Raw genomic sequence first — 27182 nt, 5'->3', positions numbered from 1 at the left:
GTCCTGAGCTGCCACCGTCCCCTCCATCAGCTTGGGCTTGATGAGCCGGGTGCAAAGGCCGTCAGCGTCTTTGGTGTAGTGCTGAGGACAGAGAGAGAGCGAGAGAGAGAGCGAGAGAGAGAGAGAGAGAGAGAGAGAGAGAGCGAGAGACAGAGACAGAGAGAGAGAGAATGCACGTTTAATTAAAGTGTTGTAAATGACAGTAAAGGAACCTGATAATGAACGGTTGACACTTTCTGCATTTATGGAGTTTATTGTTTTCATGTGATGATGTCATCCGAGCTTTTGATACAGTAATGCACGCTGGCGTTCGCAGAGGAGCGTGAAGGTAGTGATGAAAAGACAATCCAGGCTGAGGGGGATCCATCTTTCTTTTTAAACATGAATGGGTTATCAGTGTGATCTTCACTTCACCATGTCTGCAGGAAAACAGAAGCCCTGGCTAATTCCCATTGGTCACAGGAGAGCTCTGATGTGTGAGCTGAAAGGCAGCGCACGCTCACTGAGCTGACGAGTGGATGAGGACCAAACTAACGTGTCAGTATGTGCACGCCGAGCACACACTCGTGTTTGTGTTTCATGACTGGAGTGAAAAGAAAAAGCATCTTAAAAAGAAGGAGGCGCCGTGTGAGAGCTCACATCTTCAAACCTCTGTGTGAAGTAAAAAAAAAAACAAACAGAAGAAGAAGAATGGAATCAACCAACAACAACAACAAAGAGCGTTGTTATGAAACTGCAGCAAGGATGCATGTGTGTGTGATGACCACCAGGGGGCAGCATGGGGAAGCAAAGGTCAGCTCCAATATTCTTCAGCACAGACAGAGCAGCAGCAGCACCGCCCTTTTCTATCCAGCTACATACAGCACATCTGTGCTCATCACTTCATGGACAGTGAGCCCTGATTGGTTCATATTCACTTCCTGTTTGACACATTAAAGCTACAGCTGCTGATGCTGAATGTCAATAAAAAACTGCTGATTTGTGAAACATTCAAACGACATGTTGAAGTAAGAAAAGCACAAGAAACTGAGAAAGGTCCGTCAGGATTGGACGGCAGCGACTTCTTTCCCAGAAGTTTGGGCGGCGCCATGTTTACCGCTCTGTTGCATCCCGCTTTCTGCTACTGGATGCCTTGAATTTCCCTCGGAATCAATAAAGTATCTATCTATCTATCTATCTATCTATCTATCTATCTATCTATCTTCTGAAGAAGAGCGGTTCATGTTTCATGTTCATTTTCCCATTCTTTTCTTTCATTGTAGCGCTTTAACAGTTCTCATATTTTTCATTTCATGAGGATCCAAACATTTTTCACGGGTTTTAGGTTGGGACTGCAGGAAGGTCAGTTAGGCACCCGGGCGCCTTGCTCTTCCTTTCACGTGCAAAAGGACAAATGCGTCGTCTAGTTGGCTGCTGCAGGTTACTCACGCCATGTGCACGAATGCACCGTCACAAAACATCCGATCTATATGGAAGCTCTGTGATTGGATTAAATGTGATGTTCAGACGTTTGTCTGTCGGATGCCTGAGCTCGTGGCTGCTGGATCCTCGTGTCAGGAGGAGACCGAAAAAGTGTCTAATTTGACGGCTTCATCACGGCCTCTGTAGATCAGTCTGTTACAGACAGTTGATGCGTGTGTGTGTGTGTGTGTGTGTGTTCATGTGGGGCCTCCTGGGACAGGCCAATAGGAGCAGGGGAAACATGAGCAAGATGAAAAAACACTCAAGAATGTGAGGAATCCTGTCCTGGGCTATAATAGAGCAAAGGGGGGGGGGGGGGGGGGTGAAGATACAGAGAGAATGAAAGTGGAGAAAGATAAAGGGACAGCAGGAGATTAGGAGGATGAATAACAACGAGAGGCAGGGCGGGAAAAAAAGGAAAAGGGCAGGTATACACGAGGGAGGATAATGAGATAGAGGAGGAGGGGATGGAGGCAGAACCGAGCCTGGAGGGTGTGAACGAGCGAGCGACAGAGAGAGAGAGAGAGAGAGATTGTGGGCGGCTGATAAACACTCTGGGGATGTCGATGATTTCGGAGCCAGCTGGCTCAATCCTGTCGTCCACTTCCAACGCCCCGCGAGGCACAGAGAGGAGGTCCAATTAGAAGTGTGATAGCCGCCAATCCAGCTCGTCTCTTTATCTGAGAGGATGAAAGCTCTCTCTCTCTCTCTCTCTCGCTCGCTCGCTCTGTCGTCATGTCTGCCGTCTTCCCCTCTACACACTCTGTCCTCCTTCTGAACCAGCTCTCAGATATCAGGCGGCAAGTGAGCGCATCAGACGGGTTTCTGAAGAATGTGAACATGTACTCGAGTGTCTTTTTAAGGGACACTCGGTGTGTGTGTGTGTGTGTGTGTGTGTGTGTGTGTGTGTGTGTGTGTGTGTTTACAGAGTTATGTAATCATACTGCTGCATGACTGAACACACTGAAACAAGATGTCACTTCATAAATACTGGCACAAACATCTGACAACAGATTCATTCTTGGAATCAAAAAAAATATTATTTTTCTTTACACATACTGTTGGAAATGATTTATAACAAACATGAAGAAATTATAGAAGTGATTGTAGCCGAGCTAAAAAGCCTCTGCATGTTTCTAATAAGCTCCAGCAGCAGAAAGCTGCTCAAACTAGGATCAATGTTGGAGATGAAACATGGAGAGAGGTTAGAACGCAGAAAGCTGAAGTTACAGTGTCCACCACATGCAGAGCTGGCTAAACACTGAAGCTACAGTGTCCACCACATGCAGAGCTGGCTAAACACTGAAGCTACAGTGTCCACCACATGCAGAGCTGGCTAAACACTGAAGCTACAGTGTCCACCACATGCAGAGCTGGCTAAACACTGAAGCTACAGTGTCCACCACATGCAGAGCTGGCTAAACACTGAAGCTACAGTGTCCACCACATGCAGAGCTGGCTAAACACTGAAGCTACAGTGTCCACCACACGCAGAGCTGGCTAAACACTGAAGCTACAGTGTTCACCACACGCAGAGCTGGCTAAACACTGAAGCTACACGCTGTTTGAACCATAATGAAGTCAAAGACAAGCCGACCTCCTGAGCTCCTGCCGTGCCTCACCTCGACCAGCTGCATGAGGTTCTCAAAGTACTCCTCCTCGTCGATGGTGAGCTTGCCGTTGTGGTAGATGATGCGGTAGTGCTCCACCTTGCCGTCGCAGCTGACGCACAGGGTGTAATCGCCCGGGTAGTTGGTGCTCTCCCTCACCAGGAACAAACCCGTCTCAGGCGGGTAGAGGAGCCGCTCGGCCTGCTCCCGAGTTATCTTCCCATGAAACCATCTGACAACAAAAAAAAAAAACGACAGGAGAGGAGAAGAGTTAGGAGGGAAATGATGCAACAAGCAGAGTTCATTAAACAGTCTGATCCATCTACAGAAATGTATTAGCCTCAGTTTAGCTCTTCAAACATGCTACCAGCATCCTCCTCTGTCCATCCCTCTCCCTCCAGAATCCACTCATCTATGGTTCATCTTCTCACTCCTTCACCCCGGTCCTTCACGACCTCCCCTGTCTGAGCGCCTCCACCAGCACGCTCGGACCCACCCCCTCGGGTCTGCACACACAGACATCCTCCTCCCCTCACACTATCTTCTCTTTGTTTGGTTTTGTTTAACGTCTTTAAGGATTCAGACAGGCGCCGTATGAGCCTGATGCACCGATGTGATTCTAACTTATAAAGATCCTCTTCCATGTATCGCAGCCCACAGCACTCCTCTGCGACAGGAAGTGGAAAAAAAGAGAGTGTGGCGATGGGAAGCTGGCAGCAGCACTGCTCGAGCGCTGCAGGGGGCGGGGCTGGAGGAAAAGTACCTGAACCCAAACAACAGGAAGCTTGGGGCTCACAAACACACACACACAGGGAGAAACCTGAGGCAGAGTAGGAAACCAACACACAGCCACTGCAATAACAGGAAAGAGCAGAAGCTGCTCAGACGAGGCGTCGGGTCGAACAGAAACAGGTCACCGACTCCTCCAGGGACGCCGACCTTCACGCTGAGAAACGTAAACCGAGGATGAAGCTAAGCTCAAAAAGCTGTCCATACTCAGAGGAATTATAAATCCTTCTTTATGTCACGCGTGATGTATGACCCAGCCTGACCCTCAACATATGGCCTCCTGGATGCAGCTATAGGCTGCTAATGGATGGATTAGACAGCTGCAGAATCCTGGATTTCAGTCTTACCCTGGTTCTGAGCATCATAACACACTATCCATGTTTCTGAACATCTGTGCACAGCTGTCTTTAACATCCACCCGGTCACTTGTGCCTCTCTGGGGTCCGGATGTTCTCATGATCCTGCAGAGGAGGGATGTGTCACTCCGAGATGGACACAAACACAGGAGCAGCTGCGTCAGGATAAACACGCGGCTGGTGGTGCTAGCACCGCTAATGTTAGCCACATTCATGCTGCAGATCTTCTCAGTGTGGGGTGCAGCTGTGAGACTGCAGCTCACTTCCTGTTCAGCTCTGTGAGGCCCTTTTTAGTCCCCAGCGTTGAGCAGGTGAAGCTGACGGCGAGCGATGACTCGTCTGATTTTTGTGACGTAAAGTTAGCTTTCCTGCCTCTGCAAAACTAACAGTAACATGTGCACATCAGTAACTAAACCTGTGAACTGAAGAAGCGACTGAGCTGCTGCTCTGAAACACAACGCCTGTTTTTAATCAGCAGATGTGCAGAGCTCTAACTTTTACAGTTTTCCTCATTTGTTGTCCAGTTAACTGATGATTTTCAAAACCTGGACAAAGTGTTTACATCCTTCTTCAGCATCCTCAACAACAACAACAACAACAACAACAACAACAACAACTCTGTCCAGGATGACGGCTGAAGCATGTTCCCTCTGCAACACAGTGATCTCAGTCAGACGGCCTGCTTAATGACTCACCGTGCAGAAGAGTTATTTCATGCAGCACTTCTTCATCAAACTCGAGCTGCCGTCGTCTCCCATCAGAACTTGTTGCACATTTATTTATTTAAGAAACACGTTGCAAACGTCTTTAGCTGATGTTTGAACAGATCCTCCATGTTTGACCATCTCTTCTACATCCTTAAATCACAACTCCAAAGATCTGAATGTTAGACCCTTGTTTTTAAGAAGTCTGCAGCACTTGCTTGGAATAACTTCCTGCATTTGAAATAAATAAAGATACGGCTCAGCCCTGAAACAAGCAGCGATCTATTCACAGTGTTCCATCCTCTCACGTCATGTTGAGTGTGAGAGCTCTACAAGCAGCCCAAAGAGTCTCCATCCATCCTGGAGGGTGAATATACGTGATCATCCTCCTCGTCCATCGCTCCCTCCTCGTCTTCCTCAGCCTCCTGAGACAGCAGGAGGTCCTCGTGGCCAGCAGCTTAATACGGGTCAAGTTGATTAGATCAGTGCAGGGCAGCTTCTACGACGAGCAGCGGCTCTTTAACTCCTGCTAATCCCAGAGCGGGTGCCAAGCTCGGGCGCTCCAGAGACACACGAGCTGCTCTGTGCACGCCAATTAACCACCATCTTTATGCATGACATCATAAAGCCAGCACACATCTCGGTGTGGACAACAGGAAGTAGGGCAGTGTGCTCTGAATGAAGGGGTGGCGCTGTGGTGTCGTGCAGATATCTGCCACACGGGGGCAGCAGAGAGCGCCGGCTGCATGCTGCTGAGTCTCAGCTGGTCAGGATGAGCATGGAGACAGAAGACCACAGCTGAACCTTTATGTAACTCAGAGGAGAGGGAGCGCTCGTCTGTTAGTGATTCACTACAAAACATTAAATCAACAAGTCCCCGAAGGTTACGGCTAACGGCTCGAGAGGAACGAAATCCGACGACTCGAGCCGTTTGAAAAACTTTCCACAATGCACCGAGCTCACAGAAGGCTCGAGGTCGGCGAGTGAAAGAACATTTCATTCCTGTGACGGTGAAATTAAGTCCAAGCACAGATTTTAAATCACACTTTTATCACGTCCTCCGATATCCTCCGAACACCGGTGACACACCGATAAAAAAAGAGGCGGCTCACTGAATGATAAAAAACAGCCATTTCCTTGGAAACATAAAAAAAGATATCGAGCTCAAATCCTGCAGCCAATGAAAAGTGTGTTTTTAAGGCCCTGCTTCATTGGTGAACGTGTTTGGTTGGCGTGCTCTGCAGCAGCTCCACCTGGACGTGAAGCAGCCCGGCTTTTCTTCCACCAGCACGACCAGACGCTGACGCAAACAGCTCACATTTGCATTTCATGGAAACTTGAAGTGAAGAGAGTTTGATTACTGTCAGGGTTGAATTCTCCTGCACTGACTTATAACAGCAATCACATGCTCTCACATTTGCATCTTTTCTTGTTTCTGCCAGCAGCAGGAAAAGACAGAGAAGAAGAAGAGAGAGGAGAGTCTGTGTAAGTATTTATCTGACAACATGAACTGTCAGCACAGCTTCATCCAAACACTTAGACTGGCTCAGAGTCAACGCACAGGGCGTATTTACAGTTAACCACCCACACCCACACACACACACACACACACGGTGAAGTCAGGCAGAGCGTGGAGGTCGGAGCTTTCAGCAGCCGCCGCCGAAGGCCGACACACGGGGTCACAAGTCTCCACTGAGCAGACCCTTGAGTGTGTGTGTGTGTGTGTGTGTGTGTGTGTGTGTGAGACACCCCAAAGACTGACTCTTGGGCTGATCTCTGCTGGAGAGACGCTCTCTCACGTTTGGGTGTAACGAACATTTCAGACTTAGATTCCTGTTTGTTATTCAGAGATTCAGCAGCAGCCTGCGAGCTCTCCTCCCTCCTGCCTCCTCTCGTCTTGTTTTCCTCTCCTCAAAGAGCTTCATTCAGACGGAGAGTCCGACACAGACGAGAGCGAACAACAAAAGCCCTGCAAGACGAGGAATCGCCGTCTTTTGATACGGGGGGGGGGGGGGGGGGGGGGGGTCCCGCAGAGACTCACGGCATAAGACTGAGTTTCCCTCCTGATTTGACTCCTTCCCTTTTCTGGACGTAGTTGGCTGGAATGGTTCCCTCTCTGCCCACCGTGTTCCTCGCTTTGTACCAGTTGGGATCCTGAAAAAGAGACAAACACCAAATCAACGACCTCGCCAAACGAGCCAGGGGCGTGTGAGGTCATCCATGAGACTTCACAAAAACTGGGAATAAATGGTAATGATGGGAATCTATGGGAATAGATTTCCATAGACTATCATATCCAAGCATGAATATAAATATGTTGTTTTGTCCTGAGCAGACATCCATGTGAAATAATATAATCAATTATCATCCCTTGATTTAGTCCACGAGCTCAAACCTGAGGCTTCAACAGTCAAACTTCAACTTTGTAAATTCCCGTTTTTATTCCAGTGGAAAGTTTCCAACTTTGAGAAAAACTTCCCAGAATTCTGCAGCCCTCGTGTCTACGTGTGTGAGCGTGTGTGTGTGAGCGTGTGGGAGCATGTGTGTGAGCGTGTGTGTGTGTGTGTGTGTGTGTGTGTGTGGAGCTGAAACGATTCGTGAGCTTCATCAAGGATCACGGCACTTTAGCCATGATGCGTTCACTGTCTCTCACTCACCCTGGTGACTCCGATGATGGTGAGTACATCTCCTTTACAGAAAGGCAGGTCCTGCTCGTTGGCGGTCTGGAAGTTGTACTTGGCGACACACTCTGTGCCAGTCGACCACGGCACCTACACACCCACGCACGCACACGCGCACACACACACAGACACACAGACAGACAGACAGACAGACAGACAGGAGAGAGAGAGGAAGATGACTCACAGCGATGAGACTCTGATTTGGAGACTTGATTGTGTTGTTGGTGAAAGGCCGGCGGCGCTCGCTGTCAGTCGCTGTGGGCGCCACATATTGAACAGGAAGAGAACAAGGCGCTTTGTGTGCTCGCTGTCAGATGTGCAACAGCTGCGCCATCAAAAACACGACAGAAGAACGAATGAGATGAAACGAGCGAGCCGAGCACAAAGCAGCAGGTGTGAGCGAGCGTCTTTATTCCCCACATCAATACAGCTGCGTCTGCAGCAGCCTCGGCCAATCAGACGACGAGAGGAGACGAGTGGAGGAACCCTCGCCTTTAAAGCAGACTAACATTCATTTTCAGCAGCTCCGGCTTTCATCCGTCCTTTTTATCGTTTCATGTTTTTTTATTTATTTTTAATCAAACAGAGACGCTCCCAAAAAACAGCTGAGTAAGAGAAACGTCCTGAGGAGCGGGCGCACCGACCCCCACAGTGAACGCCACCGCTTTACTTCACAGTGAAGTACGTCCTCAAACGGGACATTTGATACTATGATGACCTCCATGTTTACTTCAATGACCTCACGTCTACTTCAATGACCTCACGTCTACTTCAATGACCTCACGTCTACTTCAATGACCTCCAATGACCTCCATGTTTACTTCAATGACCTCCACCTCTACTTCAATGACCTCACGTCTACTTCAATGACCTCCACGTCTACTTCAATGACCTCACGTCTACTTCAATGACCTCCACGTCTACTTCAATGACCTCACGTCTACTTCAATGACCTCACGTCTACTTCAATGACCTCCAATGACCTCCACGTTAACTTCAATGACCTCCACGTTTACTTCAATGACCTCACGTCTACTTCAATGACCTCCATGTTTACTTCAATGACCTCCACCTCTACTTCAATGACCTCACGTCTACTTCAATGACCTCCACGTCTACTTCAATGACCTCCACGTCTACTTCAATGACCTCACGTCTACTTCAATGACCTCCAATGACCTCCACGTCAACTTCAATGACCTCCAATGACCTCCATGTTAACTTCAATGACCTCCACGTCTACTTCAATGACCTCCATGTTTACTTCAATGACCTCCACGATTACTTCAATGACCTCACGTCTACTTCAATGACCTCTATGTCTACTTCAATGACCTCACGTCTACTTCAATGACCTCTATGTCTACTTCAATGACCTCTATGTCTACTTCAATGACCTCACGTCTACTTCAATGACCTCACGTTTACTTCAATGACCTCCACGTCTACTTCAATGACCTCACGTCTACTTCAATGACCTCACGTCTACTTCAATGACCTCTATGTCTACTTCAATGACCTCTATGTCTACTTCAATGACCTCACGTCTACTTCAATGACCTCACGTTTACTTCAATGACCTCCACGTCTACTTCAATGACCTCCACGTCTACTTCAATGACCTCACGTCTACTTCAATGACCTCCACGTGTACTTCAATGACCTCACGTCTACTTCAATGAACTCCACGTCTACTTCAATGACCTCCACGTCTACTTCAATGACCTCCACGTCTACTTCAATGACCTCACGTCTACTTCAATGACCTCACGTCTACTTCAATGACCTCACGTCTACTTCAATGACCTCCACGTCTACTTCAATGACCTCCACGATTACTTCAATGACCTCCACGTCTACTTCAATGACCTCCACGTCTACTTCAATGACCTCCACGTCTACTTCAATGACCTCCACGTCTACTTCAATGACCTCCACGTCTACTTCAATGACCTCCACGTCTACTTCAATGACCTCACGTCTACTTCAATGACCTCACGTCTACTTCAATGACCTCACGTCTACTTCAATGACCTCCACGTTTACTTCAATGACCTCCACGTCTACTTCAATGACCTCACGTCTACTTCAATGACCTCTATGTCTACTTCAATGACCTCACGTCTACTTCAATGACCTCCACGTCTACTTCAATGACCTCTCGTCTACTTCAATGACCTCACGTCTACTTCAATGACCTCACGTTTACTTCAATGACCTCCACGTCTACTTCAATGACCTCACGTCTACTTCAATGACCTCCACGTCTACTTCAATGACCTCACGTCTACTTCAATGACCTCCACGTTTACTTCAATGACCTCTATGTCTACTTCAATGACCTCACGTCTACTTCAATGACCTCCACGTCTACTTCAATGACCTCACGTCTACTTCAATGACCTCCACGTCTACTTCAATGACCTCACGTCTACTTCAATGACCTCCACGTTTACTTCAATGACCTCTATGTCTACTTCAATGACCTCACGTCTACTTCAATGACCTCCACGTCTACTTCAATGACCTCACGTCTACTTCAATGACCTCCACGTCTACTTCAATGACCTCACGTCTACTTCAATGACCTCCACGTCTACTTCAATGACCTCCATGTTTACTGTTTCTTTTAGGATTCATTTTTATTTTATTTTATTTTTTTCGAGTGTCAGAAAAACATTTAAGGAGCGTTTTTAAATCATGTCCTTTTCAGGACTTTTCAGGCGGTGTGTCCTTGATTGTTAAATATTCACATGTTGGAGAAAAAGCAGGCGACAGTTAAATCTGAGTTTCTTTGATCTTGACGTGGTCAGAGAGCGAGCTCCATAAAACAGCGGGCAGCGCGCGTGTGTGCACAGCTCATGAACCTCTTCCTGTTTGGGTTTCCAGCTGATGCTGACGGAGGTCCTGGGAGAAGCTTTGACCTTCTGCTCCGAGGTTTAATAAAGGAGCGACAGGTCACACTGCTGCCTCAGAGACCCTGACGTGGCCTGCACAGACTCCATGTGTTCGAGTAGAGACAGAATCAATCTGCAGCCAGAAGCTCACTGACCCATGATGTGTTAATGTAGCTGGAGACCACGGCGGGGGCTGCCAGAGGGTCAAACACACCATCTGATTGGTTTCATCTTAAACCCTGTGAGCACGGGGAAGCATCACTCGGCGACCTCCAGTAACCCCGTCCCAAGTGTTGTTTCCTGTTTAGTTACATCGCACAGCCTCCATGATTTAGAGGAGCTGCGAGTGTGTTGAAATACGCTCGGTAAATTGTCCGTTCATTCTGACTTTCCAAACTACAGAAAAGGTGGATTCAGACAAACGTGCTCCACAGTCGGTCATCAGGTGACTTTAATCCTGTTTTGAATCTCGGTTTTGAGTGCGCAGGGAAACAGAGCGAGCTGCTTCACGTTGATGACATGACGTCTGGGAGATCTGGGAGATGGGACCAGCACGGTGGTGAGACAGATAAGAACCATCCGGATCAATGAGGACGTGTGCAGGCAGATTATAATGCAGCACAGGAAGTAATCCCACTCTGAAGCCAACGTTTGAGAAGCATTAGTTAAACCTCTGAGACAGCCGGCTGACATGAAACCACCTGATACTTTGATGGATGAGTGCAAACATCCCTGCAGATACAGGCCCACTTCCTGCACACACACTGTGTGGGATAGGATCCTTTATTAGGAAAATAAAAGGCAGAGTCAGTATCTTCATCCTTCAAAATAAAACTGTCTTCTCCGAAAGTGAAGCTGCTCCTTGTACCTTCAAAATAAAACTATCTTCTCCTAAAGTGAAGCTGCTCCTTGTCCCTTCAAAATAAAACTATCTTCTCCTAAAGTGAAGCTGCTACTTGTCCCTTCAAAATAAAACTCAGTCTTCTAAAGTGAAGCTGCTCTTTGTCCCTTCAAAATAAAACTCAGTCTTCTAAAGTGAAGCTGCTCTTTGTCCCTTCAAAATAAAACTCAGTCTTCTAAAGTGAAGCTGCTCTTTGTCCCTTCAAAATAAAACTCAGTCTACTAAAGTGAAGCTGCTCTTTGTTCCTTCAAAATAAAACTCAGTCTTCTAAAGTGAAGCTGCTCTTTGTCCCTTCAAAATAAAACTCAGTCTACTAAAGTGAAGCTGCTCTTTGTCCCTTCAAAATAAAACTCAGTCTACTAAAGTGAAGCTGCTCTTTGTTCCTTCAAAATAAAACTCAGTCTTCTCCTAAAGTGAAGCTGCTCCATTGTCCCTTCAAAATAAAACTCAGTCTCCTCCTAAAGTGAAGCTTTGTCCCTTCTGGGCCTCCGTACATGTGTGCCTGTGTCTGCAGAGACTCTGTCCTCTGACTGGATTTTACTCTTCTGATTTGTTCTGGTTGACTCGGGACGTTCGTGGGCGGAGCTGGTGTGTTTCCTCCAGCCAATCAGAGAGCAGCAGGTGAGTTTAGGAGTGGATACAGCTCAGTGATTGGAGGAGATTGAAAGCGGTGAATCTGACGGACGTGGACGTAGCAGCAAAGAAGAGAAAGTCTAAATCAGAGTGAGGATGAAGCTGCTTCTAAAACCAGGCTGAACCTTGTGTTGTCTTTTACCCGTGGACGTGGAGCTGCTCTACTTCCTGAACATAAAGGCGACCTACATGTTGGTTGTGGAGCGTGTGGGCTTCACTTACATGCATCCCAGACATGGTGAAGGGCAGCGGGCAGCAGGTGTCCTCAGGCAGGAAGCGCTCAGCGTTCAGCTCGTACCATCAGAGCTGCAGACAGAGAAGAGGAGGACGTGTGACGTTACAAGCAAACATTCTCAGATCAACAACGAACCCATCCTCATCTTCATCCCTCCAATCACAGTCAGACGCTGACAGGGAAAAAGACGCTGACTCATGTTTACGTGGAGCATCGGCTGATTTGATGGGTGAATTATTAGAGGGCTGCAGTTTGGTTAAAGCCAGGTCGTCTGAGCGTCTTCACTGTGCAGCACAATACAGCCGTGTTAAAGGTGACCTTGACACAGAGACAGAGCGAGGAGGGGAGAGAGAGAGAGAGAGAGAGAGAGAGAGAGCTGCAGGACGAGAGACGGAGGGGAGGGGAGGATGAAAATACGCCGTTTCTCATTGAAGAAGCTCAAAGTGTGTTTTTGTGTGTGTGAAGGATGAAGTGTGTGTGCTCATAGGTCACCATATTTAAAATAATGTTACGTGTGTGTACACGTGCTCGCTGTTCAGCACGCCGCTGTGAGCACACTCAACGCTTTGATCGCTGTCACTATCTGAACTCTGCCTCCGACAGTCGCCTCCATTCAAAGCATCTCGCTTCCGAGCAGTCCCGAGAACAGGAAGTTCAAATGTGAAGGCAGAAGGAGGAAGTGGCTGACGCATATTTTCCAGAGCTTTGTGTGAGACAGGGAGGGGCAGGACCCGGCCTGCACCCGCACGGGGACTCGGCCTCTTTGTGAGGCCACGTTTAAAACCAGCTCATAAAGTTTCATCATCAACAGTCTGCTGAAGTCTTGAGTCAGGTTTTGAACCAACCAATTTGTTCTGATTTTAAAAGAGGAGAGATGTCTGCTTGTTATTTCTGCTGACCTCGTTAGTTTGCGAATGATGTGAAGATGTCATACTTTCAAACTTTCTGAATGGAAGTTAAATTAAAACCAGCGAACAGAAAAGAGGGAACCGGCTCGAACCGCTGAGTCATCAGCCAGCACGCGATCCAAGTCCCGACGTCGACGTGCACGTGGAGCGACAGATCTACGATGGACTGACAGGACAGACTTGGGCTTGAGACCACGTGTTGAGACTGTGTCAACATGATCAGTTCAATCTGGTTTTCTGTCAGCTGATGTCCTGGCTCTCATCCATATATGGTATTATTAATGGCCCACTTCCTGTCCATGACATAACACCCATTAAAAGTCAACGAGAATCAGACCCAGGTCGAGTTTATGATGAGGAGGCTTGACAACATATTATACAGCTCAGAGGTTAAATTTCATCCCGTTTGTTTTTATCATTAGATATATTACACGAGAGGAGACGCTGGATTTGTGTATCTCTAAAGATCCCTCTCTGTCTGACCAGCATCATCCGCATTCTTTCCTTTTTTAAAGGCTGGTGAGAATGCTGCCGCTCTCCGACAGAGGGCCCGGATCGTCAGATCTGCGGCCTCATCCTGTGTAGGAACAGGAAGCAGCCTAATTGCAGAGCACTGCAGATCTGTAGGCTGAACTGACAGAGCCAAATATACTCCAGGCTGCTTGGGCTGCACCCGCAGGGCACCCGGCTCCTCTTCCTCGCCGTCCTCTGCTCGCCTCAGCAGCCCACAGCCGCACGAGCTGACCAATAGAGAGAGGACGAGCGAGGAGCTATTCTTATCTCGCTCCGGAGCCGAGGAATGCCTCCAGGCTCTTCCAGAGCTTCAGCATCCCACTCCTCACTCCGCTCTCCTTCACTCAGTCAGAGTGTCTCTGAGTCGAGGCGCTCGCCGTCCTGCTGGAGGAGCTGTGGAGAGCGTTCACACACGCACAAATCTCCTGACAAACTCTGAATGCATGTGTGAACACAAACAGGTCTTCACCTCTTCACCCAGAGTTCGACCTGTCAGATCCCCAGGATTTGAATTCAGCTCGAGCCAACAGGTATCCTGTTACTTCCCGTTAGCTGCTTCATATGATAGCAGCTAACCGCTAACTAATAAATTCAACAAAGGAGAAAAACGCTACACAAACAAAACCAACGAAGAAGACATCCAGCAGTTCATCTCCTCTGTCACTGTCATGTGACTCTTTATTACAAGAACTCAGTCCAGCTGTGTTTCAGAGAAGGCTGTGAGCGGCGAGGACAAATACACACGGAAACAATCAGCTGTGTTACAGTCAACGCTTTAAACATGGCGGAGTTCTGTTTGTCGACGTAACACAGGAAGTGACGATTCTTTCAACCAATCAGAGGACTGCAGGGTTTAGCTCCACCTTTTCAGGTCGGCTCCACATTAGAACATGCTGACAGCTGATTGACTTATCAAGGTCTAGGGATCTATTATTACTGGATGACACATGTAATATTATACGTTTATTTATCTTTAAAGAAAGTGCAGATAGAAGCAGAGGGCCGACTACCAAGGGTTAGACAACAAGTGAGTTACATGATGAAGGTTTGTGTCAGACAGGCTGGACAGTAAATCAACATTATGAAGCTCAGGAAAACTAAAATGTGTAACAATGCATCTTATTGAACAGAATGCACAGTGTGTGTTAGGGAGCACATAACCTCCGCTCCGCCACGCTGCCGTGAGTGACACTGACAAAAATTGCACCCGCTGTATTTTTTTTTTTCTTTCCATTTCTGCCTAAATCACTGGTGCACGCCATCACTAGCACACGTGTGCACGTTTAAAAACCGTCGTTTGTTGGTCTCCAATCTCTCGTTGATATTGGACTCAACATAGCAAGACACAAATTGTCATTCTAGCGTTGTAAAGATGACTTTGTTGCTTTGTCTGCTACTTCCACGTTATGTCTGACCTTAGGAGACCACGCCCCCCTCCCTATCTCCAGAGCTGTCCTCCTGAAATGATCTCCATATTCCCTGCAGTGTATCATATCTTTATATTCACAGAGAAGAAGAAGAGCGATGGTCTTCACCTCCCAGAGGTCATGTGACTCTGGAGGTCATGTGATCATATCGACGCACGGAGCTAAGTCTCAAACCGCTGAGAGATGAAATGATCCACTGAGATGAAATGTGAGCTCTGAACCTCCGGCTGGCATCAAAGTGGATTAGAAAAGTTAATACTTTCTGCTTCCTATAGAAGCAGCAGATCAGCGATGCTACATGATGAGACGTATTCTACCTGATGTGCGTGTGTGCGTGGACTGGATTGACCAGGAGGCGGGACTCAAAGCGCTTCCAGCTGATGTGAGCGCGTCTGACAGGAGCACGGGCGACCACGCGCTCTTCACCCGCTGAACACGTGAAGCCTCAGGTGGTCTCACGCTGTGCTCTCGTCTGTCCCGACACAGCCCACCGATTTATGCAGAACTCCGTGAGTAAAGGTCACACGTCAGCGCGTGAATCTCATCCCGCTCCAGAGTCACGAGAAGTCCTCCATCAAACCTGAAGTTACATCACTGTCCTGTTTTAATCAGAGCTGCTCTGTGTGCTTCATATCTACGGCTGCAGCTTTGTGCAGAGCGCCGCTTTAATAAAGGAGCTGCCCCCCCCCCCCCCCCCTTAGATCGGTGTGATTGTTTCAGAGCATTAATATTTCACTGCACTCTGCCTCCGAGACAAACTCCTGTGTTCACCATATCTGGAGAATAAAAGAGAACTGCTCCGACATCCTGAAGCCGCACGGAGCGCCCCGCCGAAAAACATCCTGCAGGTCCTGAAGCTGCACGGAGCGCCACGCCACGCCCCGCCGAAAAACCTCCTGCAGGTCCTGAAGCTGCATGGAGCGCCACGCCACGCCGAAAAACCTCCTGCAGGTCCTGAAGCTGCACGGAGCGCCACGCCACGCCACGCCGAAAAACCTCCTGCAGGTCCTGAAGCCGCACGGAGCGCCACGCCACGCCACGCCGAAAAACATCCTGCAGGTCCTGAAGCTGCACGGAGCGCCACGCCACGCCCCGCCGAAAAACCTCCTGCAGGTCCTGAAGCTGCATGGAGCGCCACGCCACGCCGAAAAACATCCTGCAGGTCCTGAAGCTGCATGGAGCGCCACGCCACGCCGAAAAACCTCCTGCAGGTCCTGAAGCTGCACGGAGCGCCATGCCACGCCCCGCCGAAAAACATCCTGCAGGTCCTGAAGCTGCATGGAGCGCCACGCCACGCCGAAAAACCTCCTGCAGGTCCTGAAGCTGCATGGAGCGCCACGCCACGCCGAAAAACCTCCTGCAGGTCCTGAAGCCGCATGGAGCGCCACGCCACGCCGAAAAACCTCCTGCAGGTCCTGAAGCCGCACGGAGCGCCCCGCCGAAAAACCTCCTGCAGGTCCTGAAGCTGCACGGAGCGCCACGCCACGCCACGCCGAAAAACCTCCTGCAGGTCCTGAAGCTGCACGGAGCGCCACGCCACGCCACGCCGAAAAACCTCCTGCAGGTCCTGAAGCCGCACGGAGCGCCACGCCACGCCGAAAAACATCCTGCAGGTCCTGAAGCTGCATGGAGCGCCACGCCACGCCGAAAAACCTCCTGCAGGTCCTGAAGCTGCACGGAGCGCCACGCCACGCCCCGCCGAAAAACCTCCTGCAGGTCCTGAAGCTGCATGGAGCGCCACGCCACGCCGAAAAACATCCTGCAGGTCCTGAAGCTGCACGGAGCGCCACGCCACGCCGAAAAACCTCCTGCAGGTCCTGAAGCTGCACGGAGCGCCACGCCACGCCGAAAAACATCCTGCAGGTCCTGAAGCTGCACGGAGCGCCACGCCACGCCGAAAAACCTCCTGCAGGTCCTGAAGCTGCACGGAGCGCCACGCCACGCTGCAGATCAAGCCGTGTTTTTATCTCCACCTCCCGAGACCAAACTGAGCACACATTACATGTTTCCTGCATCATCACACTTCGTATATGTAAATGTAGTAGGGCGGGGTCACGTGACAGATTGAAGGCGGAGCCTCACAGGGACGTTAACATGGCGGTCTGAACATGAGAGTATAAATCGGGCGTGGATGGATGTGTCAGGTAAAGTATCGCTCATGTTGGTTATTCGTTTACCCGACGTCGAGCTCCTTTTCGTTTTCTGACCTTTAAACTCGTCTATTAAAAATCACATTTCTGCTCAACTGGCAGGAAACCAGTTAGAAACGTCCCCACTTTGTTTAAATGGTTCTTTTGTCCCGTCTCAGAGGACAGAGGACAGAGGACAGCTTTAATAAACGTCAACCTGTAAACAACATTCTCTTCGAATTCCAACGCCGGTCAGTCGAGTTGAGTCACAACAGCAGCACACGGACACGTAACTCATTTTACATTCTGCATGTTGGAGGGCAGCGCTCCACTTCCTCCACTCTGTGTTCAGCCTCGCCGTCCTCCCAGAGGACAGACGTGAGCGCGGCTCGTCAGGTGGACCTGGGACTTCCCTCTGCTAACCGTTCATCAACAACCACGTTTACAATCCGTGTGAGACAGACGCCTTCACATCGTCCTGAGTGTCGTGCTGCTGTGACCTTCAAACCTGGACTCACACTCAGAGCTTCCTGGCACATGGAAATGTGACCAACTCCGTGCATGCAAATACACGTTACTGTACGAGCTGACAGAGCGGCCACAGTGCTGCAGGCTCCGCTGAGCGGACGCCACCAGACAAATGAGTGGTGGCAGCATCACGTCTGCCCGTACGTCCGAGGAGGCACACGGAGAGGATCCATGTGTTCCAGACACATCGTTCATACTTTGACTTCAGGTTGTCAATCAGAGAGAACCCGACTTAAGGCCCCGCCCCCGACCAACCAAGAAGACCGACTGTGGCGTCGCCTCAAGGCCTTTTTGTCTGGCCCCAAAAAGTTGCACCTGAACACACCGCGAAGACTACAGTCGACGGCCAATCACCACGTACGCTCTGCACACGCGTGAGAGGAAATGACCGTCTGTGCCAGCAGGGGGCGGTAGTCTCTTCATGACTCGACGCCAATATTTAACCGCTGATATGACTCCATTTATTCACCAGGAAATTAACACGCCGAGTCTGACATCGTCAGATACACAACATTTATCACACACACACACACACACACACACACACACACACACACACACACACACACACACACACACACACACACACACACACACACACACACACACACACACACACACACACACACACACACACACACACACACGAGCAGGGTGGCCCAGCGGACGCAGCGCCGAGCGCGAGGAACGAGAAACAAGAGAGGAAGAAAAACATAATGACATCTTCTCTGTGTGTGTGTGTGTGTGTGTGTGTGTGTGTGTGTGTGTCGACTCCACGGGCATCATCCTCTATTTTTAATCGGACTGAATGAAAGACAGAGACACGTCTTCCCCACTTTGACAAAAAGACAGACGGGCGGCGCTGCTGACGTCACGAGTGACGGGCCACTCATGAGAGAGAGAGAGAGAGACAGGAAGTGGGAGAAAGAAAGGAAGAGGGCGAGCGAGGCTGCAGAGGGGAGGAAGGGTCGTGGTGACAGCTCATTGTTTGAGCTCTGTGTGCTTCCACTCATCCAGACTCGGCTATTTATATCCTCATCCCGCCGGCTGCTTCATCATCAGTGCGTACATTATGGAGGCCGCCCGCCGTGTCGGGGCCGCCCACATTTATCTGAAGCAGCGTACAGGAAGCTGCTTTTATTATCTCACCCACAGTCGTGGGTCGTGAGCACGACCCGGGGAGGCTGAGCGACTCGGAGGGGAATATTCGTCGAATCGACGAGACGCGCTCAGAGAACCCGGGGTGATTTTCACGGGCAGAGGAAGACGAGCTTCGGCTCCCGAAGAAGACGTTAAAGAAATGTTTTTTTACGTCAGGCTGAGGGGAAGTCAAATCATCTTTTCAAAATAAAGCGCTCACTTAGAAAAATAAAATAAATGTCATTGACGTTCCTCTCATGTCAGGTCACTGGGAGGTTTATCAAGTCAATGATTGATGTCAGAAGAGATTTTCAACAAGCGGCTCTGACAATCATCATCATCATCATCATCATCATCATCATCATCATCAGGTCGTCCACTGCAGCTGTCCTGACGCCGCTCTGGAGCTCATCGTGTCCTCTCAGCGCTCAGCACGCCTCCGAGCAACAAGGACACGCCCTCTCCCTGCCACGCTCACCAATCAGAAGCAGCTCGCTGCTTGTGGACAGCTAACGCTAACCAATCAGAGAAGCCCGCTCCACGTGCTCTTTACTCTCTGAAGTGGCTTCAGCTGGACAACGGTGTCGCCTCTTAGAAACGGTGACGTCTGGCGTGCGAGGCGTTTTCACGCCTGGTTTCTGAACTGGTCACGACTCGATGCTGCAGGTGGAGTTTAAACGAGACCGATGTGTTGACGTGCAGAGACGACGACGGGACACGTGACGGCAGGTACGAGGAGGAAGACGCTGAAGAGGTGACGTGAGCAGAGAGAGCAGGTGCACGCGTGTGTGTGTGTGTGTGTGTGTGTACAAACACACACTCCTCATCCTCTGCATGTCTGCTACACACACACACACACACACACACACACACACACACACACACACACACACACACACACACACACACACACACACACACACACACACACACACACACACACACACACACACACACACACACACACACACACACCAGGGGTTCGAGAGAATGAGTGAGGAGGAAGCCGCTTGCCGCTGAGCTCGCTGCCTCTCCTCCTCCTTTGATGGCAACACATGACAAGTCCTCCATTCAGACTGCAGGAGGAGGAGACGAGGAGGAGACGAGGAGGCGAAGCACGGGGCCGGAGACACAAAGAATGTCATTAGCAGCCGCCGCAGCGGGGTGCGGGTGCAATATGGCAGCGGCATTAGCGGTGACTGGAGCTTCAAATGTGTGAAATAAAAGAAGCATTGAGAGAGAGCAGCGGCGACCGCATGGAGGGAACTCTAACCGAAGAGCAGAGGAGGCTGCAAACAGACGACACAGATTCCCTCAGCAGTGATGAATCCTGAAGTGAGCACTGACTGCATGCACGTATGCAGCGAGTGCACCTGGTAAACAGCAATCCAACAGTTTCATCCCTCACTGAGAGAAGCTGAGGGCCCGGATGTTTCTTTGAGGCCCAGCAGAATCTCTCTCCCTCCTGTTACATAACCACCTTCTGACTGCAAGTGAAATCATCATCATCGTCGTTCCAGGAGCTTTGAGTGAGAAACAAAGGAGGCCGAGCACACGGCGCGGTGAGGCTGAGGCATGCTGGGAGAGAGAGAGAGAGAGAGAGAGAGGGCGATCAGGAGCACGGTGAAGATGTCAGACGAGCGTGATCGACCTGCAGACGCTGGATCTGCAGCTCCGTCGTATTAACAGCAGTCATCATGGTGCCAAGCATGAATAATAATAAAGGCTCCACCCAGCCATGCCAGCGCTCTCAATTATTCATTCACAACCAGAGACTTGCATTAGGCGCTCTGCCGTGCACGCGCTCACACACAGGAAGTGAAAGCGCGTGTGTGTGTGTGTGCATAGACATTCAGCACATGCACGACCTTTGCAAACATATTCTCACGCTGGCAGGAAGTGAAATGATGATTCCCTCTGACACATCAAGGAGCTATTGCTTTGAATAATCCTGCGGTGCAGCACGCGCAAAAAAAACATCCTGGACCAAAAAAAAAAAAAATGTTATTTGCAAACAAAACTGAGCAAAAAAATGCCAAAACACTCGTAGAATAAGAAAGAACAAAGACTTTCAGATGAAAGCGTTAAAATGATCAGTTTCCTGTTTGAGCCATGAAAAAATAACCCCAGAGAAAATGTTAACTAGGTCATTAGCTTCTTTTCTCAGTGGAGGCTAAGAGACGTAGCCTCATTAGCTGAAGGGAGACGAAATCAGTGCACGCCACTCTGCTGCTACGTTGTGCATTGTCTCTGTGCAGGAAACAAGTGAAGGTCTGAGGGCTGGGTGTGTTTCCGCCTGTGTGTGTGAGTCAGACATGAAACACTGAGGCCTTCTCACACACACACACACACACACACACACACACACACACACACACACACACACACACACACACACACACACACACACACACACACACACACACACACACACACACACACACACACACACACACACACACACACACACACACACACACACACACACACACACACACACACACAGTGCAGCCACAACCATCGTCGTGAGCTGCGTGTAAACCACGATGGAGGACGATCGACCTGTGGAGCCTCACGACTCGATTCAGCCGATGTTTGAGATGATTCTAGATGTTTCTTTAACTGTGTTGCTCTGTTTGGTCTTCTGCTGATGTAAAGAGCAGCGAGTGATGCAGGAACAAGACACATTGTGCTACTCGCTCACAGCTAAACGTGCCCACAACAATAGAGCGCCTCGGGGACGCCAGGCTCGGTCAATGCAGGAGGCTTTTCTGGCTGCATGAAAACAGAGAGCCAAACTCGTCCCTTCTCCTGACACAGTGAGGAGAAGACCACGCAGGGAGGGGTTCATTCTTCTGCTCCCTGGAGGCTCCACACAGAGCTCTGCACAAACACGAGGGCCGACAGGCTGACCCCGCCACGGCCTGCAGAGGGCCAGACACGGGCGAGACCAGAGGAGGGGCGAGCGAGCTGCATCCTTAACCCGTGAGTGTCCAAAGAGGCCCTCTCTCTGTTTTCTGTTTCCTGTCTTCATTTGAATGGGAAGGGAATCACACTGGGGGGGGGGGGGGGGATGACACACATCCCGCTGGCCTTCTGGATGCATCCGACCAAAATGACTCAAATAAAAGTCAGAAAGTCAGTGAAGGAGCCGCCATGTTTTCTGTGATGTTCTCATTAAGCTTGTTTTCATTTCATGCTCTCTGACAAACTGAACTTGTAGTTTTTCTCAGGCATCTTTATGCCACCTTGATAAGAACCTCATGCTGAAGGGATTTCTTTGCATGATGAAGATGAGCTTTAGAACAGAACTGCTCGGGGGCCCCAAGCCAGCAGGGGGCCCCGCAACGGCAGACAAACTCTGAACCAGCATTTCCTCAAATGTACTAATTTTACAACGACAGTAGGAGACCCCCCTGATGGGGCCCCGTCTGACAGCTCTCTTTGCTGTGATGGTAATATTGGACGTGGGTTGGATGTTCGCCTGTAGGGCCCCTGCAGACCCTAAAAGGGCCCCTGCTTCAGAACGCCACGGGGATCTCCGGCTGCGTCCTCAAACAGCGGCTCAGACCGGAGGGAGGCGCCGGTCAACAGCAAGCAGCTGATCTCCTCATCTCTCCAAAGAAAATCACAGGACGGGATTCTCCTCACAGTGTGTGTGTGTGTGTGTGTGTGTGTGTGTGTGTGTGTGACATCATTAGAGCAGACGTGTCTTTGAAGTGCATCTGATGACTCAGTTTCACAAACCAGCGTCGTGCACGGAGCGGCACATCAAGACGCCGCAGAGGAGTCTCTTCTCCTCCTCTTCATCATCTTCATCATCAGTGACTCATCTGTTTGTGTCAGCAGAGTTTAATACAGATGTCTTCAGTGCGTCCTCCTTGTCTGCCTGTCATTGGCCCACATATGAAGGATGCAGGTGTAACCCCCCCCCCCCCCCCACCCCCACCCTAAAGCATCCTATACGAGGTCTTCAGTTCACTGTTATCCGTCCCAGCAGGAAGTCTCTGCAGCTCGCCAGCAGGCGCGGTGCGAGCAGCCTCCGGCCTCGGAGCAGCCGCTGCTCAGATGGAGACGCTCGGCGAGACGCCACGCAAGACGGCAGCCACAATGCCACTATTCTACTGGACGGGGGGACACACACGACACGGAGGGAGGGACGAGGGGAGCTTCCTCTGTTTGTGCTCACACGTGCAGCTCAGCATGAAAAACTTCAGGAGCTTTGAGCTAACTGGAAAGGCGTCACATGACTCTTCTCCCCGTCTGCAGTCCAAGCAGGAAGCGGCTCAGAGTGATGCGGGCGGCGTGCAGACAACCTGTCACTTTCAGTTTCCGCCAGCTGTTTCTAAAAGCGACCCGTTGCACGGTCCACGGTCCACCTGCAGAACTCTGAGTCAGCACAAACGCTCGCGTCCGTCGACTCGCCCTGCGAGGGAGCGACGGTGACATCACAGGAAGTGTGACGCCAACAACGATGTGGCATGTGACCTTCCTGTCGCCGCGCTCGCTAACACGACGCTGAACATGGTCAAAACTCGAGCCGCGTCGCTCCACGTCTCCTGCTCCTTCGCCGTGTGTGCGTCAGAGTCGCTCGTCAGAGGGCGGGACCCGGTGTGCGGTCAAAGTGGGAGGAGTTTAGATTGGAAAAAACCCCCCAGAAAAAGACAGTTTGAAATGTGAGCGACTGCTCATAAAGAAAGTTCTAGACTCCATTTGGAGCTCACACAGTGCAGCGTGTGTGTTTCAGCTAATGCAATAAAGAAAGAGCTGCTGGATGCAGCGATGCAGAGTGATAGAGCCCACAGAGCAGAGCATGTCATGCACCATCTGTGCCGGCCTGTTGATCATGAGTGCCAGTATACGGCTAAGCTCTGCACCACAATAAATCCCTCCTCTGTCATTGCACTCGCCGATTAAAGAGACAGTGGACGCTGAAGAGCCGAGGCTGGAGGGGAGAAACAAACTCAACGCGCTCATTGTGTTGAGGTCAGCGGGGCCTTGGATGGGCTTCAAATGTGCAGTGAGATGGTCAGTGTGCTGACAGGGAGCCATTACTCTCCTGCTGAGCACAGACAGCCAGCTCAGAGCTTAACTGAAGACGGAGGACGGACCACGCCTCCTCCTCTGTGAAGGACGTGAAGCCGGCCTGACAGACGTGTCCCGTCACCTCAGGTCATGTCAAGCTGCACCTTCATTAAGGCGACTCGGCTCAGGCCGTCAGTCAGCCGGGGGAAAAAGAGGAGGGAGCTCCGTTTACAAAGACAGGACAGGAAAGGGAACGAGTTCAGGATTTAATCTGCACGCCGCCTCACGGGAGCTCACAGACGGACAGTCTGAGTCATGCTGTGCTACGACGTCTCACAACATCCTGTCACAAAGAGCAGAGACAAAACGAGACCCTCTCTGCATCACGTCGGACCAGCAGCAGGGACGGGTCCGAGTCCTCACGTCCTCGTGCACCAGCAGCACACGCCCTGTCCAAGGCTACCATAGTTCTACTTTCAGGTGCATGTGTAACACACACACACACACACACACACGTGTAACATGCTAACCCTGTTAGCACACGTCTCTGTGATGACACCATCAGCTGGATGTGAAGGTTCGAGCTGGCTGACGGCCTGGCTCGCTCTCTTCGCCATGTTCCCGTCAATCATCCTACACAAGCGAGCCACACGCTGCAGGAAACACAGCACAGGGCTCCATGTGAGTACTCGAGTATTTAGAGTACTCGAGTATTTAGAGTACTGTAACGTCTCTAAAGGCTGAGACGGAGCCACATCCAAAACACCAACACACGAGGATGTTTGGGAACAATGATGATAGTGAGCAGTGTGAACCTCCAACAGGACTGAAGGACTTCACAGACAGCACGCCGCCGCCGCCGTCGTGCCGCAGCTTGCAGAGGTATGCAGGTTTCAACACTTCAGACCAGGTGAGGAGACGCCAAACGGACAGAAAGCATTCTGACCTGTAAACGTCTGTTCTGCAGCTGACCCTGACCTTTGACCTCTCTCTTTGACAGCAGGTATCATGACATCATTATTGATGTTTCTTCACAGCCAATCAGCTGCTGTCTTTATGAACAAGACACAGACGCGTGTCAGCATGACATCACCTCATCAGCAGCGACGAGCGGACTGATCCGGATCAGTGTTTCCTCATTGTGAGGGGCTGGACCTCTGTGAGGGGGGCTAAAGTCCCCGAGTCCCCAGATGTCCTCGAGTGATTTTAAAATAAATGTCAAAACAAAAGCACGATACTGACATGAGTCTCTGGTCCATCCAAGACCTGCGTCCCCGCCTGTCTCTGCTCCTCCTGACTCACAGCTTCTCTTCCTGCTCCGCTGACCTGCAACAACACATCCGCTCACAAACCCCGAGGAGACACCCGGCTGAGGCGTCCCAGTGTGGACACAAAGAGGGGGACGGTGGGGCCCTCCAACCAGCTTCAGTCCGGGGCATGAGGGTGAGACCCATCAGGTGGGGCCCTCTTAGGGAGGTTTCCTACTGTCACTGAAATATTGTCATATTATAGGTCGACGTTTTAGTTAACATTTTGTCAGCCCTCTGGGGCCCTTACTGGTCTGGGGCCCTTACTGGTCTGAGGCCAGTATCAGTAACCTGCCTTGGCTGATGACAAGCAGACCCTTCTGGTTGATGATGATGATGATGAAGGAGGGAGAGAAAGAGGATTGAGAGGAAAGACAGTAAATGTAGTTGACACAAACAAACAGCCTATGTGTGTGCGCGCGTGTGTGCGCGCGCGTGTGTGTGTGTTGATTTGATGTGTGTTATGAATAAGGGGAGGAGGGGTCCGTATGGAAGAAGCATACGTTTGTCCGATAATGGATCTAGCGTTGACTAGCCTTTAGCCACATGCTAATTTCTCAAACAGGTTAAAATGAGCTCCGTGCACTGATCCCCGTTTGTCACAGTGTTGTCTTTCAGAGATCGTGGTGCTTTTAAAGTGAACGTGGTGCACGCGCAGAGAATAAAATCACGATAACCACACGAGCTATCCCGAGCTCCAAAAAAAAAGAAGAATCGGTGTTGCAGCGACAACAGCAACACAACGAGACAAAACAGAGAGGAGCAACTCACCCACAAGACGAGCAGATGTTCGTGCAGATCAGCGATGAAGGCCCATGAGGAGGAGGAGGAGTCCTGCGCTGAGGGGACATCCAGGTGTAGAGGCGTGAAAAGACGACACAATCCCAAAAAGACGCGTCTCTGTGCGGCTTCAGACTCGACTCCTCCGTGTGCGTAATGTGTGCGCGTGAGTCCGCGAGGCCTGCTGCTGCTGCTGCTGGAGGAAATGGTCTCCGCTCGGTTGAGCGAGCACGCATGCGCAGTGGAGAGGCAGAAAAAGCCATGGGGCGAGCGGTCTGAGAGCGCAACCGTGTGGCCAACAGGTGAGACTGTCACCTGGTGGCTGACCTGTTACTGAGAGAGATGACGACACAGCTGGGCGCCTGCTGGCACGTGACAAACATCCTACATGGAGACATGGAGACGAGAAGCTCTTATTGTTAGAATCTCCTCTGATTCACACCGATTATTGGTTGACAGTATTCAGCAGTATGATGCAATTTTCTTCTCCTCGGATTATGAAGGGATGACCCTCCAATCTCTGCTCGTACGCATGCGCACTGACTAAACATGCACGATGTCACGTTTATTTTTATTTATTCAAAATGAATTAAACCAGAGGAAAGCCTCATTGAGAAGAAGAGAGTCCTGGCTCACAGTTCAACGTTACAGACACAGAACAGACAGACCAGCATGCAGAGAGCAGCACCTTCACTCTACTTTCCTAAAGATGAGCAGCGCACCTGAAACTCCCTCTGCTGTTTCCTGGTGCATTCTGGGAACAGATAAGAACATGGTGACAGGTGTCAGAGAGAAGACGGAAGCTTCCAGCACCACTTTCCACAAGGACACAGAATCCTCTGCTGCTTTGAGACACATTAAATATGTGCTTTGTAATAACACTTGTTTTAGAGCTGCACACAGGAGGCGAGGGTCCAAACTGTTATGGCTGCTAATTAGTCGCTTTGATTTTCTCTCTTAGGAGAAATTTGTTTTGGACACAGGAGAGAATGTCACATGTTCACATTAAAAAAAAACACAACACAGAAGTGTGTACTATATCATAACTGAATGGAGGCAGGTATAAAGGACAGTTTTGATCTATTGAACTTGCAGTTTTGTACCCTGGACTGTTGTCCTGAAGGCATGAAATCATGTTCTGTGGAAAGAGCAGGATTT

At 50.2% G+C, this 27182-nt stretch overlaps 1 protein-coding gene across 1 annotated transcript in view; it reads right to left on the bottom strand.

Annotated features, from left to right (window-relative positions):
* cskl (c-src tyrosine kinase-like) overlaps positions 1-26226 on the bottom strand; it is a gene marked incomplete at its 3' end in the record, with an annotated part of 30701 nt that extends 4475 nt beyond the window's left edge. Inside the window, exons 1-6 of the mRNA XM_079340373.1 lie at positions 26016-26226; positions 12255-12338; positions 7578-7691; positions 6962-7074; positions 3084-3303; positions 5-81 (exon numbers count right to left, since the gene is read on the bottom strand). Coding sequence (XP_079196499.1) covers positions 5-81; positions 3084-3303; positions 6962-7074; positions 7578-7691; positions 12255-12269 — 539 coding nt within the window. The 5' untranslated portion in view covers positions 12270-12338; positions 26016-26226. The remainder of the gene's footprint in view (positions 1-4; positions 82-3083; positions 3304-6961; positions 7075-7577; positions 7692-12254; positions 12339-26015) is intronic.
* Positions 26227-27182: the final 956 nt, after the last annotated feature.

This window comes from Symphodus melops, assembly GCF_947650265.1.
Source record: "Symphodus melops genome assembly, chromosome: 3".
Classification (NCBI taxonomy): Eukaryota; Metazoa; Chordata; class Actinopteri; order Labriformes; family Labridae; genus Symphodus; species Symphodus melops.
Note: the sequence above shows the minus strand (reverse complement) of the source record. Positions and strands in the feature narration are given on the sequence as shown.